The 16311-nt window shown below is 37.8% G+C and overlaps 1 protein-coding gene across 4 annotated transcripts in view; it reads right to left on the bottom strand.

The window, feature by feature from the left end:
* The window catches only part of chd2 (chromodomain helicase DNA binding protein 2), a 66383-nt gene extending 50304 nt beyond the window's left edge, over positions 1 to 16079 (bottom strand). For all 4 annotated transcript variants that reach the window (XM_062042562.1, XM_062042563.1, XM_062042561.1 and 1 more), the window contains exons 1-9: positions 14987 to 16079; positions 8180 to 8588; positions 8022 to 8108; positions 7865 to 7926; positions 4371 to 4490; positions 3968 to 4141; positions 2679 to 2818; positions 2044 to 2272; positions 1869 to 1969 (exon numbers count right to left, since the gene is read on the bottom strand). In XM_062042562.1, the coding sequence (XP_061898546.1) occupies positions 1869 to 1969; positions 2044 to 2272; positions 2679 to 2818; positions 3968 to 4141; positions 4371 to 4490; positions 7865 to 7926; positions 8022 to 8108; positions 8180 to 8588; positions 14987 to 15045 (1381 nt within the window). In that variant the 5' untranslated portion in view covers positions 15046 to 16079. The remainder of the gene's footprint in view (positions 1 to 1868; positions 1970 to 2043; positions 2273 to 2678; positions 2819 to 3967; positions 4142 to 4370; positions 4491 to 7864; positions 7927 to 8021; positions 8109 to 8179; positions 8589 to 14986) is intronic.
* Positions 16080 to 16311: the final 232 nt, after the last annotated feature.

Raw genomic sequence — 16311 nt, 5'->3', positions numbered from 1 at the left:
GATTTAATCCCCAATTCCTACCCTTGATGCTGAGTGCCAAGCACGGAGGTAATGGGTCCCATTTTTATAGTCTTTGGTATGACTCAGCCGGGGTTTGATCTCACGACCTACCGATATATATATGTACCGACCGAAGTACGTCTGGGTACCAATTCACGTAAAATCAAGAGGATGCCATATTTCGATACCTGGTTGCACGTGGCGTCTTGTCCCGTTGCAGACCGCACTGGCTCAAGCATTTGGCCAGGAAACAAGCAGTCAAGCCTTTAGAGCGGACTCAGACAGACTGCCTTTAAGTAATGTTAGAATTTTCCATGCAAAAACAAAAAAAGGAAGGTGCTCTAAAGTACTGTAAGGCTCCACTTCTCAAAATGCGCTAGCTCAATGCTACCAATTAGCATTGGGGTTTTTGCATGGGGATTTAAACACCTCCAAATCTGGTAATGATAACTACAACGAAGATGCACGTTACAGTCAAACAGTTGGTGTCTTAAAAAGTACAATACTTAGAGTATAAACACTTTGTAAGACTCGACAAAAGAAAAGATTGGCACATTTAACTTAATGGCAATGACAACTTCCTGGCAAAGGCAATACACCATAGTCTATACACTACTGCCATCTAGTGTCTTGGAATTGCAACTGTTCCAAAGTCTATTATATACTACAGTCCAGTACTTCTTGCAAATGAGACACACAAGTGTAAGAAACAAAATAACAATTGGACAGCACAGCATTGTTGAATGTTAAACACACACATACAGGTATATATATATATATATATATATAGACGTGGCGAGAGGGCGTGGTCAATTTGACATCAGATATATGACATGATCATTTTTGATTTGCCATATATTTTCTTTAAACATGCAGGTAGTTTACACTGGCTTGAACAAGAAATACAGTAATTTGCTTAAAATACCTTTCCCTTGATCTTTCTCATCTTACTTTTGCCGGGTGTCAACTGTTCAGTTGCGCGACCAGCTGACGCGCTTCTGACAGGCGATTTACATGCACGTTCTTTTTTCAAAATAAAGCAATGAGGAACGTTTTTATGATATTTGAGCTGTTTTTCAAACGTATTATAGCCAATAGTACGTAAATAATAGAGTGTATACAGTATATCAATTCATACAACTTATCACTTAAATTTGTTTTCATTTAAAAAAAAGTGTTATATACACACACATATACACACACACATATATATATATATATATATATATATATATATATATACACATATATACATATATATACATACATACATACATACATACATACATACATACATATATATATATATATATATATATATATATATATATATATATATATATATACACACATACAGTATATACATATGTGTATGTATGTACAGTATATATATATATATATATATATATCCATTGCTTTCGGTCTCCCCTAGAGGGGGGGGGGGGGGGGGTTACCCACATATGCGGTCCTCTCCAAGGTTTCTCATAGTCATTCACATTGACGTCCCACTGGGGTGAGTTTTCCTTGCCCGTATGTGGGCTCTGTACCGAGGATGTCGTTGTGGCTTGTACAGCCCTTTGAGACACTTGTGATTTAGGGCTATATAAATAAACATTGATTGATTGATTGATATACCGCATTTTTCGGACTATAAGTCGCAGTTTTTTTCATAGTTTGGCTGGGGGTGCTACCGTAAAATATCAAGTAATATTATTTAGCTCATTCACGTGAGAGACTAGACGTGTGTGTGTGTGTGTGTATATATATATATATATATATATATATATATATATATATATATATATACACAGACACATATATATACCAGTAAAGGTACCCATCTTTAATGTCAATGGTAGCGCTCTTACCGATGATTCGCTCAACAAACTGGAACTGCTTATTCAAGTCGCCGATCAGCTCCTGTTGGCAGTTATAGAATTCTACATCCTCAGGAGACGCCTTCCTCAACCTGCAATTAAAAATGTACTTCATTTTTTTTTAATGACTATAGTGCATGATAGCTTTGTAAGTAATTTTTTTTACCATGAATTAAGCTCATCCGTCTTCTTTATGTAGTTCTCCAGTTTCTTCAAACCTTTCACTTTCTGCTGCGTCAGCGATTCCAGGCTCTCCCATGTGTTGTGGATGTAAGACCAGCCCTTCCATTTGATCAGATACTGAGTTTCACCTTCCTCTTCATTTTTGGGGTCAAAGCCTTCGCATGGGTCGCCGTTCTCTTCCATAGCGTAACCGGTCGTGGAAGCTCCCGTGGCTACGAACAGCAAGGAAGGAGAACATATTTAGAACTGAGCTTATTTGCATTCCAAGAATCAGCATCTTACAAGAGTGCATTATCACGTTATAAAACTGCCATGTGGCCCACTTTCCCAAAGGAGGGGGTCATGCAATGTCAACGCGCATGTTGGAATTCGTGTTTCCCCTCAACGAACCGCAATTCACCACTATCAGTCGCACTCATGCAGCCTCACCATCGCCATGATTGACTAGAGGATGCACTATTACCTTGCTGCTCACTTGTGTTCTCATCTATTTAGACAATAATGGCTACATAGTGGTCCGTCAATCTACTCCGCTATACAAGCTGTGCACGACTACTCTTCTTGGTTGATGAAATGTGTGGGATGTTGTGACGCATTTTAAATTAGGCAGGAAAATACCTCCTTTTTTGCCGGTCCTGGTGTCCATGACTTTCTCGATGGTTTCGCTGTCGTCGTCCTGCTGCTCCTCGCAGGCATCACCCGTCATTTCAATCAGGTCATCAGAGTCTGTTTCAAAGTCATGTTGGTCTTCTTTATAGCTGCAAAAAAGAAAAAAAACATTAACAAATATGAACATTAATTGATTTCAGTGTTACCATCTGTACATTAAGTTATTTCAACTTAAAAGGAAACTGCAGTTTTTGGGGGGAATTTTGCCTATTATTCACAATCCTTATATGAGACAAGAGCATAAATGTTTTTGTTTTTTTTAATGCATTTTAACTCCTAAATTAATGCTAGCAAAAGTCAGCTAACAATGGAGGTAATGGCATTCGCTCTATTCCACTTATAAAAAACCTCCATCAATGTTTTATATAAACGCTGTAAGTATATATGTAATGTAACAACAGGCACATTCTTAATAACATTTATTATACAATACTTACCTATTTTGCTCATACGGCAGCGTATTGATTTCACAGACGCATTAGAACGTTCGCTATTTCCTTCAACAACAACAACTATTACTAATCATGACAGACTTCATGAGAAACAGCGTTTACTTTGGGACCAATGGTGATCCAGAAACTTGTATTTTTTAGCCTGAATGTAAAGAGAATGAGGTACAAGTTTTAGAAGCCGTGTGAGAAGAAGATCCAATGAGTACCCATATTGCTACAGTAAGTGCTAAACAGGAAATACAAACTATGATGATCATTTACTGTACAATGTCTGCTCTCACTAGGATGCCGATTGATGGGATTTTTTTTTTATAATCCTCAAAAACAAAAAAAAACTTATTTTTGTGTCTTTTTCGCTATCTGCGGGTCTAAGTTCAATGTCAAAGTTGACCAACTTCTCGGTCTATGTCCACATCCTTCGACTAACCAGGTGAGACATGATTTATAATCTAGAAATAACTTTCACCAACTCACCGCCTCGGTATGTCGATAGAAGCATAAGCTGTGGTCAAAGGGCTGCTAAAAATAGTCCCTCTGTGTTAGAGCTTATAATAACAATATTGCTAATACTTGGTTAATATTCAGGTCAGGACATGGAATATATTGGCGGTTTTTGGATGTTTTTAGAGCTCCCCATGGCTCCATTGTTAGCTGAATTTTGCTAGCACTTACTTACGAGTTAGAATGCATCAATAAAGAAAAACATGTTCTTGTCTTACATAGAGATTGTGAATGATAGACAAAATTCCAAAAAAGTACAGTTCCTCTTTAAATAAAGGCGTGTACCTTTTGACTTTTGTCGCCCCTCTGCGACGAGTATGTCTCTTCGGAGTATCGTCATCGTCCTCATCCTCGTCGTCCTCATCCTCGTCGTCCTCATCCTCGGGTGAAGACTCTTGTTTCCTGGACTTCTTTCCTCTCAGGGACACTTGTTTCTTGTTTGAGGATTTTGTCTGAGGCCTGAAAAATAACCCCAAAAAAGAAATGGGCGAGGCCCTCTTATAGACACTGAACCAAATCATTGGAACATATTTCCTTTTGAAGCCTTTTTATTTTCACTTTTTTTGTACATGCTCAGTATCAATGTAAAGCCATCAGAAAACAAATTAAAATGCATCACAATATGGAATGAAGTGATCAAACGACCAGCTAGCAGCTGTCTGACGGCCAGGCCTTGCTAAGCTCTTACCTTCTAGCAGGAAGTCGTCTGGATCTAACTTTTTTCTCTTCCTGCTCACTGTCTGAACTGTCGGACGCTTCCTCCTCTTCGTCATCATTTGAGTCATCATCATCATCTTTCCAGATATTTCTTACAACAAAGAAATTACCATCAACCAATTTTGTCGTTTTTTGTTTCTTTTTCTATTAGTGCCCATTTGGTGTGGTTAAGACAATTTGAATGGGGGTAAACTACAGTAGGTAAGGTTGTATTTTTGCCTCATTCCTGTGAGAATCCTGCGTGTGACTAACGCTAGGCCTGGGCCGATATTAGACATGTCATTTAACCAAAAGATAAATTAAAATTAAGTCGGTAACTTTTGCAGCGTCGATAAGCGCCAAATGCATGAGTTGTTACTGGCCGCAAGAGGCAGAGTGGTCACTCTTTCTAGCAGCTGCAGGGCGTTTGTACCACATACAAATAAACGGTAGTCATGATAACCGCTGTAAAACGCCCGGCGGTTTGTATTTCCGTATTAAATTAAAATGATCGAAAAACTGATTGATAACATCACTTTGATAAACTTGTGATATCAAAATGTATTTCGATACTTTTCAAAATAAAGGGTACCACAAACAAATATCCTTATTGGCCTCATATTAACAGAAAATCTAACAATACATTAAACATATGTTTCTTATTGCACTCAAAGAACAATTTTAGAATATTACAATAAAAATTAAAAGGCATAAACACACTTGGCTTTTCTTATTGTACTCAAAGAAAAATGTACAACTTGATATATTACATATCGTCTGCCATAATCTAGGATTAGGTTGGAATAGAATAGAAAGCTTTAATGACATTATATTAAATGCTTCATGATTTATGGTTTCCACTCTTGGTCTGTGCTTTGAGTCAAATACAATCATTAGTAAGCACTAAAAACCACTAGTAAATACTATGGTTGAAAAATACACAGATAAGACATGTTGGCAGGTAAAACACACATTGTAAAAGACAAAACACAAAGTGTAGGAATTTGTAACAAAATGTAGTCACTTTACTTGCATTAGTTTACGCCACGTGGCGGTTTTGACTGCGCTAATAATTGGCAAAATATTAGCTATGTGCGCGTCTACGTATCTATATGTTCACAGCAGGGGAGCTGGTTAACTACATTGCAATCCTTTTGCAATTTTGATTATTGTTATTTAAATGTTTACTTATGTTTGAAGAACATTTTGTAATACTTTAATGCCACCTTTGGCGAGGCAGGTTTTAGAGCAGAGCTTGCAGTGTGGCGTTTCTGTATTTAAAGTGTCACCTTTATAGGTGGTTTTAAAGCCCAAATCCCCTATTTTGCGCTTCAAACGCCCTCTTAACCAGTAGAAACAACTTTTTTTCCCATTTCTTCCTTTAAACATTGTTTTTGCTTTTATGTGCTTTGCGTGTGCATTTTGGCACACTCAACTTCATGCGCCTCAGCTCTGTACGTCACCGCCGCAGAGCAGCATGCAAATGAAAAAAAAAGGCCTGGTATTTTCAAAGGCAGTATAGAATCGTTTTAAATTTGTTAGTACCGCAGTACTTAATTAGCACCAGTGTACCATACAACCCGAGGAAGGACTTGCGCTAACTTACTAGCTAGTTTAAATGCTAACATGAAAACAAGAGACATTAACGTCTTGTCCCATTAAGAAACGTCATATCCCAATGTAAACTTGTATTAACACATTACGGTCTAAACTACTTAGATACAATATTCCCATTAAACATAAAGACTGTGCTGTCTTTTCACAAAGTGATGATATATACTCCACAATGTTGCGTTGAAACAGACGGACGTCCGTTCAATAACAATAACTATTTAGCCTTTTTTTTTATTGTTTTGGTTATCTATAATTTAGGGTCCTCCAAGCTCTCCTAAGCAGAGAGACAACCTATCGTACTGCTTTTGGTTGTGATTTTTATTTAATTGCAAAATGTTGCTAACAGACAGAGTATAGCCATCCATCCATCCATTCTATACCGCTTGTCCTTTTCAGAGCCGCGGAGGTGCTAGAGCCTATACCAGCTGCACCCTTGGGCTGGACGATTATGGCAAAAAGAATAATCACGATTATTTTGGTTGATATTGTAATCATGATTAATTACACGATTAATCATTAATTTTAAAACATAGGTATTTATTGTACCACCAAAACTCAAACTTAAATATAGTTTTAAAAAACCTGGATAAACATTTGTAACAAATAAACCACAACATGTAAAATAACAATAATAATAGCAATAACAATACATGTAAGTAGCAATATCAATATAAAAAACATTAAAGTTCTGTGTTTTCGTTTTAATTGTTTATAATTCAGTGTTTTACTTCTTGCACTTATTTTAACACCATAGAATGTGTGCTTTTTGTGTAAAACAGTTGAGTGGGTCGGGGATAAGTGACCTCTACCGGACACATTATTTTCCCAAACAAATGTTTCTTCTCCTCACAATGACAACATTTCACTTATATGTATGCCAATTCCCCTGACATTAATTTGCGTTTATCAGCGGATTCCGTTTCAATGGCCAATTATGTGACTCCGTCCACAGTTGTCAACGCATAAATCATGCTTTACTTTTTGTTGAGTTAAGTGATTATTGATTAAGCATACTAGCGCTGTGTCAAATAAAAAGTAGCAACAATGATGACATCCCAAACTTCTCGTAGATATAGTCTTTTCTCACTCATTCCCTCCTCCTCTTTCACCGTCACGAGCTCCGGAATTTGCATGCACTTTGCGAGGCTCTTTAATCGTTTTTTTCCATTATTGTATTTTAATAATCGGGAGAAGCCATGATTGAAATCAAAATTAAATTAGTTATTAATTGTCCAGCCCTAGTACACCCTTCAGACAATCATTCACACACAAGGGCCAATTATATTTAATTTGTATTATCGGTTTCACTTAACTTGGATATTTAAAAGTTTATATTTCCAATTACAATGGTAAAATATACGAGAAATACAAGTTTATTGCATTTGAAAGGGTGTATATGGATTATTATTATGTATTATCATTACATCAGTGGTTAATTTAGTCTAAAATTAATGTTGACAATATTATTGTTTATCGGCAATAATTTGTAGGTTGATATATCGTCGAGCAACATTTGTTACTGGCCCAGGCCTGACTGAAGCATAAAGGAGTGGGACTATTCAGGATAGCTGCAGTAGCATCTGTCAGCAGATAATACTGTGTAATTTATTTCTCTTTCAGACGTATCAGGCCGGTAGTGCATTCTTCACACATTCTTCACTCACGCTTTAAGCGAGGGATGAGGCAAAAACTAACCCAGACCCACCGTACTAATTAGAGACGTCAAATTGGAGGATATCAGGTCCTGACCGACTGGGACTAACTCCATTACTAGCAAACAGATGATGATAAAATGAGCAAATAAAAACAACGATATGGTATGCAGTGTACAGTTATTAACTAACATCGTGATACAACCTTTGCAATACTTACTCCTTCTTTTTAGCACGGGGGCTTTTCCTTTTTGGACTTTCGCTCTCAGAGTCACTGCTACCCTGTTAAAGCAGACCAAAACATATGAGCCCCCACTTATGGTTGGTCGACTGTCATTCTGCATTAACGGTGTTTGGATGTCGGTTTTGCTGTGTACCCCAGCGCCGATGTTCAAGCGAGACGGCTCTTGTCTACTGCGGTTTGACCTTCTTATCCCGTACACGTCTGGGTGCTCCTCCCACGCCTGCAATGAGAGAGCAGCTACAGTCAAGACAAGATGTCACAAATGCATTATTAAGCTTAATTCTGCTTTACCTTCTTGACAGCAGTCTGTTCCTTCTTCTTCACTGGTTTGTCTTGGGCATCTAAACCCCTTTGTCTTTTCGACTCAGCAGACTCGCTCCCAGACTCCGAGCGACTCTCGAACTCGGAGGAGCTGTTGGATTCAGAGTTGCGGGTTCCTTGCCTCTCGCTGGCGTGCTCGCTGGCGTGCTCGCTGGCGTGCTGACTGCCGTGTTCGCTGCCGTGTTCGCTGCCGTGTTCGCTGCCGTGTTCGCCGGCGTGCTTGCCGCCTTGCTCACTGCCATGCTCGCCAGCGTGCTCGCCAGCGTGCTCGCCAGCGTGCTCACCAGCGTGCTCGCCAGCGTGCTCGCCACCATGCTCGCTCTCTGACTGGCTGCCCGACTCTGACGCGGAGCGGTTGGATTCTTCGGAGGCCGAGTTGCTGCGGGAATGAGAAGAAACCGTAAGTGTTTTAAACTATGACTGTTACACTGCTGACCACAACTTGATGCAACATGGCCACGGCTGATCAGTGCACTAAGACAATAATAACACTTAGTGCAGGCTTACTAAACTGGCGGCCCGTCAAAGCTTTTCATATGGCCTGCTGATCATCACCCAAATAGGTTTGATGAAACCATTCAAACTAGAGTTGCTCATGTATGCTGTATTCCCGCCACCTTGCAGGGGACAACAGTGAGGCATATGTGCCACAATGAAGCAGTAGTGGGGTGAGTCGAAGAAGAGCACTCATTCAAACCAAAAAGGGTACCGTATTTTCCGCACTATAAGGCGCACCTAAAAACCTCCAATTTTGTCAAAAGCTGACAGTGCGCCTTATAATCCGGTGCGTCTTATATATGGACCAATATTGAGCCTCCAACAGGTAAAAGTTTCAATCAGTCAATCAATCGCAACTACGGTAAGCAGCCGCCGACGTCATTTTCCCCCGTCTTCATTTTCCCCCGTAGAAGAAGAAGAAGCGTGCGGTGCATGCTGGGATATATGACTGTGCAAGGCGTGCCGTTTCATTTCCATTTGTTTGTTTATGTAAAGACCCCAAAATGGCTCCTATTAAGAGACACGCTTACGACGCAGAGTTTAAACTTAAGACGATCAGTCACGCAGTAGAACACGGGAATAGAGCAGCAGCGACACTGACTCGATTAATGACGATTTCGACGAGACGGAGCCGGGCACGTTTGATTTACCGTAACAGTATCACTGTTTTTTACGTATTTATTGAATCAGGGAAAAGTTCCCCTCCACTATGTGATATAAATGTTGCACTACATGTTATACCTTGCTGTTGTTAAAAGATAAACAAAACACCACGTCACTGACTTTACCTCGGGGAAATAATAAAACAGCTGTTTATTCATTTTGGGAGTGAACAGAGTTGTCAGAACGCTGGTTTGTAATCTATTAATAAAGTTTGACTGACCGATCTGACTGTTTTGTTGACATTCCCTTTAGCGCAGCTCCATCTAATGGATGCATAACGTAACCCCAGCCTCTACTGTAGCGTCTATTCTATGCGCCTTATAATGCGGTGCGCCTTATATATGAACAAAGTTTTAAAATATGCCATTCATTGAAGGTGCGCCTTATATTCCGGTGCGCCTTATAGTGCAGAAACTACGGTACTATTGACCTTAAAAAAATCTAACTAAATCGTGAAAATCTGACTTTTAACAGTGACTGGACAACAAAGTATAAATGAGCTTAAGTCATTTCCTGTCAGACCCTTTAAGCGACGAACACACTGTCCCAGAGAAGCAGCAACAACGGAGAAACCCACACGTGTAAGCTTCATCACGAACCTTGGTCCGCTCTTTTTAAGTAGATATTGTGCATGTGGATATTTGTTTTGCATTGAAATTGTGGTGGTGTTGTTTTTTGGCCGAGTAACTCTCTGGCGACCAAATCTCGTTTAAGACATGTAGCGCTAAATTAGACCAGTAGAGGGCTAAAACACTACACCTCAGGCTTAAATTTGTTGAGCCACATTCATTGTGTGCAATGTTTGCTGTGGATGTTGTCAAATTTCTCTATGCGGAAAAATCTGTAGTGTGTGTGAATGGGGTGGCGGGGGACATCAGCAAGACAATCGCTTCACTATTAAATTTTGTACCCCCTCCACCACCAAGTATAGCTGACGCAGTAAGGATAATTTCAACCCAAATTTCTGAAGAAGTGTTTACATCCGCTCCAATCTGAATGACTATCGGCATTCACCACTCGTCTCGATCGGAACGAGGTTTTGATCCAAAGGTGTGATCGGGTCAGAATATTCCGAATTGCGTGTTTACATGGAGTATTTTTATTCCGGTTAGGTTTTTATTCCCATTAATTGTGTCCATCTGCACATACAGTAGCTATAGTGTTAACGTTCATACTGTGTGTAGTGTTACAGTAGCCAAAAATATACTTGTTAAAAAAACTATATATATATATATATATATATATATATATATATATATATATATATATATATATATATATATATATATATATATATATATATATATATATATATATATATATATATATATATATATATATATATATATATTAGGGCTGTGAATCTATATCTTTGGGTGTCCCACGATTCTATTCAATATCGATTCACGGGGTCACGATTCGATTCAAAATCAATTTTTTTTTCAATTCAACACGATTCTCGATTCAAAAACGATTTTTTCCCGATTCAAAAGGATTCTCTATTCATTCTATACATAGGATTTCAGCAGGATCTACCCCAGTCTGCTGACATGCAAGCAGAGTAGTAGATTTTTATAAAAAGCTTTTATAATTGTAAAGGACAATGTTTTATCAACTGATTGCAATAATGTAAATTTGTTTTAACTATTAAATTAACCAAAAATATGACTTATTTTATCTTTGTGAAAATATTGGACACAGTGTGTTGTCAAGCTTATGAGATGCGATGCAAGTGTAAGCCACTGTGACACTATTGTTCTTTTTTATAAATGTCTAATGATTATGTCAATAAGGGGTTTTTAATCGCTGTTATGTTGAAATTGTAACTAAAATTTATACTGTTGTTGATAATATAAATTTTTGTTTCACTACTTTTGCTTTGTTCTGTGTCGTGTTTGTGTCTCCTCTCAATTGCTCTGTTTATTGCAGTTCTGAGTGTTGCTGGGTTGGGTTTGGTTTTGGAATTGGATTGCATTATGGTATTGCTGTGTATTGTTTTGTTGGATTGATTAATTTAAAAAAAAAAAAAAAAAAATCCAAATAAACTTTTATTTTTTAAAAATAGATTTTTTAAAAATGACAATCGATTCTGAATCGCACAAAGTGAGAATCGCGATTCGAATTCGATTCGATTTTTCCCACACCCCTAATATATATATATATATATATAAGAAATACTTTAATTTCAGTAGTGAATTCTAGCTATAAATATACTCCTCACTTTAACCCCGCCCCCCCGACCAAGCCCCCGCCCCCTTAATCTCCCCAATCACCCCAATTCGGAGGTCTCAAGGTTGGCAAGTATGACCTTAGTGCACATAAAAAGTAAGAATAAAACACTCAATGGCACAATTATCTAAGGTGACAGAAACATCATTACATTATGCACCATGTTCCTCATTTTATTACATAGTTTAGTTTATTTCAAACATGCATAAATGGTTGTATTGGAATATATCTCGTTTACAATTTCTAATCCAACATGTCCGAAAGAAGCACTTCCTATTTAAATTTACCCCTTTACCCAATACATAGGTCACCAGTCGGGGTGTAACAATTGATCGATTTATATTCCTATAATTCAAGTTTATTGATCTATGCTCTACTAGTCTACTAGGAGATACATATAGAATTGACATCATTTTAAAAAGGTAATTACTTGATTTTATCTATACTGGACAAAAAATGTTGGCTTTAAAAACGGCAGACTTTATATAAAAGGTGTTTTAGCACCATTAAATAAATAAAGACATTAAATGTTACGCGAGTGTGTCACCTGTCTGTGACGTCATCGCCACGCACCATCAAAGCACTTTGGCGGATATCACAAGAGAAGCAGGCGAAGGAGAAATTAACAAGCCACCATTGCGATCCATTGTGTAGGCTTTTGTAAAAACAGGTGTTCTTAATAAGTTGCTCACTGTTTGTAGAATATGTAAAATACAATGTCCGTCCATCCACTTTGTACCGCCATTGGGGTCGCAACACGACAAATCTCTCAAACCACCTATGGCCCCATGGGATCCCACACGTCGACCGCCCAGTGTTCATGGAGCAGCAGCACAAAGTCGGAGTTGGTTTCACTTGCCCTTTTGTTGAATATTACTGCACTGCTGTTTATTAAAATGAGAATAGCGCAACAGTTTGAATATTTAATATTTGTTGACCAGTCATGTGTGACGTCATAGGAGGTCGAATGTGATGCGAGTAGATGTTGAAAAACAAGTAGCCGGTAAATCTACTAATTAAACATACAAATATGTTCATTGGACTTTTTTAGCTATTAATATTGTACCATTTATGTTAAAAAACAGCAAAAGCAGCAGGTAAATCTAATGTTAAAATGTTGGTTACTGTACTTTCATTAAACATTTCTTGAATACTAAGAAAGAGTTGAAAAAAGGTTTCCTTTTCAACCGAAAGTGTTGGCTGCACTTTATTTAAATAAGATGTGAATGCACTGGCCAATAATTGTTGTTTACTTGCTTTTTGTATTCCATAATTCATTTAAAACTAAGAAAAAATCTGCAATATAGGAAAAGTCACCTGCAGTGCCCAGTATTCACTATGTATTTCAGTCAAACTGGTTAAATGTTTGGCTAAAAAGTTACTGAATCGATTTCTATTCACTGAATTGTTTGGGATTGCATCATCCTAATAGAAAAATAATATTGTCTCTGAATCATATCGGCAACATCAAATTATGATTTGATTTGAATCGTTGTTAAAACAATCATTTTTTGATTGATTGATTGAAACTTTTATTAGTAGATTGCACAGTTCAGTACATATTCCGTACAATTGACCACTTAATGGTAACACCCGAATAAGTTTTTCAACTTGTTTAAGTCGGGGTCCACGTAATCAATTCATGGTAAATTACACCTCTAGTCACCAGTAACTATTTTCACCTCCTGTGTTTAACATATACTACTCACAAAAAGATTAAAGATGACCTAGTTCTTACAAACTGACACACAAGCACAACTTATTGATGGCAGTAACACCTAACAGCTACTGAATAATGCAAAAATCTGCTTGTAACTTCCCCCCTTTCTGTTTATTTTCTACACTTCTAAACACACGAGGGCGCTGTTTACCTCTAAAAGTCTAACCCTCACGTGTAAAACGTTTTTTTTTTTAATCCAATATAAGAAAGAATAATCTTGGATTAATAGTACTAATATGTATTGTGATAGAAAGAACACTTATATATCAGACATTCGTCAAGGAGTGACGGCATGACCTCTCCGAATTACCAAAGGAGAGTGAGCAAAACTTCCGCATACTCTAAAAGTAGGTGGGCTCTTTAAGAACTTCTCAGAACTCTATTGGTTGATGCCTCGCCAGTCAGCAATCCAGCCAATAGCAATGCTCTGCTCAGAGTGTCGAGTTAAACACTTCCGGTTCCTGTGTCACGCCAACTTTTTAACACATGAAGCCAGTAAACTCAGCAAGGAAAAGCAATGGATATTTTAAGATGTTTAAGACCGTTTTACCAAACATACTACATTAAAATAAGAAATTGTCATTGTATTTAACGTTTGTTTGTTTCTTTGTTTACTGCTCCACCACGATATTTGCCTGTAATCATAAACAGATTTTGAATGTTGCCCTCAACTACTAAATCTAATCAAAATGGCTGCCACAATACACACACACACTTCGAGGGATTGAATTAACTATTAATGTAAACATGTGTGTGGTAATCTTAAACCAGTATGTTGAAAAGGCAGACAATAATAATAATTTGTCATCAGGCTGCAAACCTTGTAAATATTTGTAATCTGGTGTTTTGTTAACTTTGCGTGGTGTTTGCTTGCATGATGTCATTATTCAGAAAATAAGTAAAATACAAGAAGATACATTTAATTAAAAAAGTAAACAAATGTGCAAATGTCACAAAAACGAACATTTAGTAATAAATTGCAATAAATATTGTAAATGCTACAATAAGTTTTATTTAGTATATGGCATAAAAAATGGTCTTGCATACCGTTAGCATTGAACAAATCAAGTCTCTTTCAAAAGGTGCATAATCACACAAGTACTTCATTCACCATTGTATTTAGGTGCATACTGTACATGTGCAACTTCGTTACAGGCAAGCACAAGAAAAACTCACAAGATTGCGTGCATGCATTTACATTTTCTATAAAATGTAAATAACAACTTTCAGATGTAGCTCCCCGTATGTTTAGGCACTCCAAAAGATAATGGTTTAAAGGCAACCAACAATAAAATGGTGCAATGCAGTACCACGTACTTTTACGATGTCATATATATATTTATAGCAAAAAAATTATTATTGCGTTCATTTCTGCAAAATAAAATATAAATACAAAAGCAGTGCATTTTGTTGGGGCAGGGCCACATTCATCTCCAGGGAAATGATGTGGGAGCACAGGCCTGCAACCTTATTTATTGGTGGAACAAATGCTAGGAAAATCAGGGTGTGGCTATAAAACAATAGCAAGGGCATTGGTGACACTGGTGCACTTGGTCAGTCACAGTTGCTAATGTATACATAAGTGGTACACAAGTATAGACCATGCTCGACAAGGTAAACAATAAAAAACATGGCAGGAAAAGTGCATTAAAAAAGAAGTCCCATACCTGGATGCATTGCTGTGAGCCGACCCTTCATCCTCTTGCTTTTTATTCCCGTTCTTCATGATTGCAAAATGATTTCTTTGAAAATATAAATATCCTTTGATCGGTTGATGTCCTGGTATTTAATGCCCAAAAGTGTCACAGAAGTCCCTGTAGACTGCATACACTCGGGAGGCAGTTAAATCCCAGGCGGTGCGAAGCGAAAGGAGAACGTGGCTTTATATTTAAGAATGTTATCATTATAGCAATATCCACGTTGCTCATTGAAACATACTTGCTAAAGACAGATTCCATTAGCCGAAACGTGCAATGACTATATTCCGATTTAGTCCAAGCAAGGGACGAGTCGCATCAATTTATTGCAACTGCGTCACCAGAACAATGAGTGAAAAAATTAACTTTTAGCGATGAGAAAATGTGGAATTAGTACAACGAACAATGTAAACATTAGCATTCCACTGGTTAGGTAGCATCCGATAAAGCAGCTATTTCATTGAGATTTCGTCGCGAAGCTAATTAAATAAATGCCCGCTTCAAAATCCCGGATAAACAGTGAAAAGTAACAATTTGTAGTTCATTACAAAAAAGAAATGAGTTTCTAAGACATTGTAGGCCTCTCCGGACCTGATGTGCTGTCAAGACACAGACAGCGGCTGCACACTAAAAATGGAGACTCGCCATGGCTGCCGGAGCCCTGCATGGAAAACAACGACAGTCCAGACGACGCATTCGACACGGAGAAACAGTCCAAAAACACCACAAAACGGCAAAAATCCCGTTAAAATGTCAACCGTAAGACCTGAAGCATAATTTTAAGGAAGCAGGACGTGGACCGAGTAGACACACGGCCAAGAAAAACGGTATGACGCCAGCCCCTAGCAGCCTTCCTAAGGATCATCCGCCATGTAGAGCTCCTTCCTAGCTCTGAAAGCCTTTGATTGACGTTATTTCCATTTAGCTAACACTCAGGTGATGTAGAAGTCCCTCCCCTTCATCTACAACTTTTCTTAAGATAAACGTAGCGTTATTTTCATCATTATTTTACAACCCTGAAAGTGAAAGCTTCCGTCTCACTTCATTAGGCAGGGAAGACTAGTAAGAGAAGAAAATATATTTTTTGCTGCAATTACATCACTTCCTGCCTTAACAGGAAGAAGACACGCCAGAAGCCATTTTAGAAAGCTTTAGGAAACCATTTCAGTTCATAACAAATGCCATTTAACCATTTGTATAAAAGGGCAGTGTTTTATTGATTCATGTTTTGTTTTATTAACCACAAGGACTAAAGTTGACGCAATATTTATCAACTCTTACTTTTTTCCATAGAT

Source organism: Entelurus aequoreus, linkage group LG03 (assembly GCF_033978785.1).
Source record: "Entelurus aequoreus isolate RoL-2023_Sb linkage group LG03, RoL_Eaeq_v1.1, whole genome shotgun sequence".
Lineage (NCBI taxonomy): Eukaryota > Metazoa > Chordata > Actinopteri > Syngnathiformes > Syngnathidae > Entelurus > Entelurus aequoreus.
This window is presented reverse-complemented; position numbering and strand designations above follow the sequence as displayed.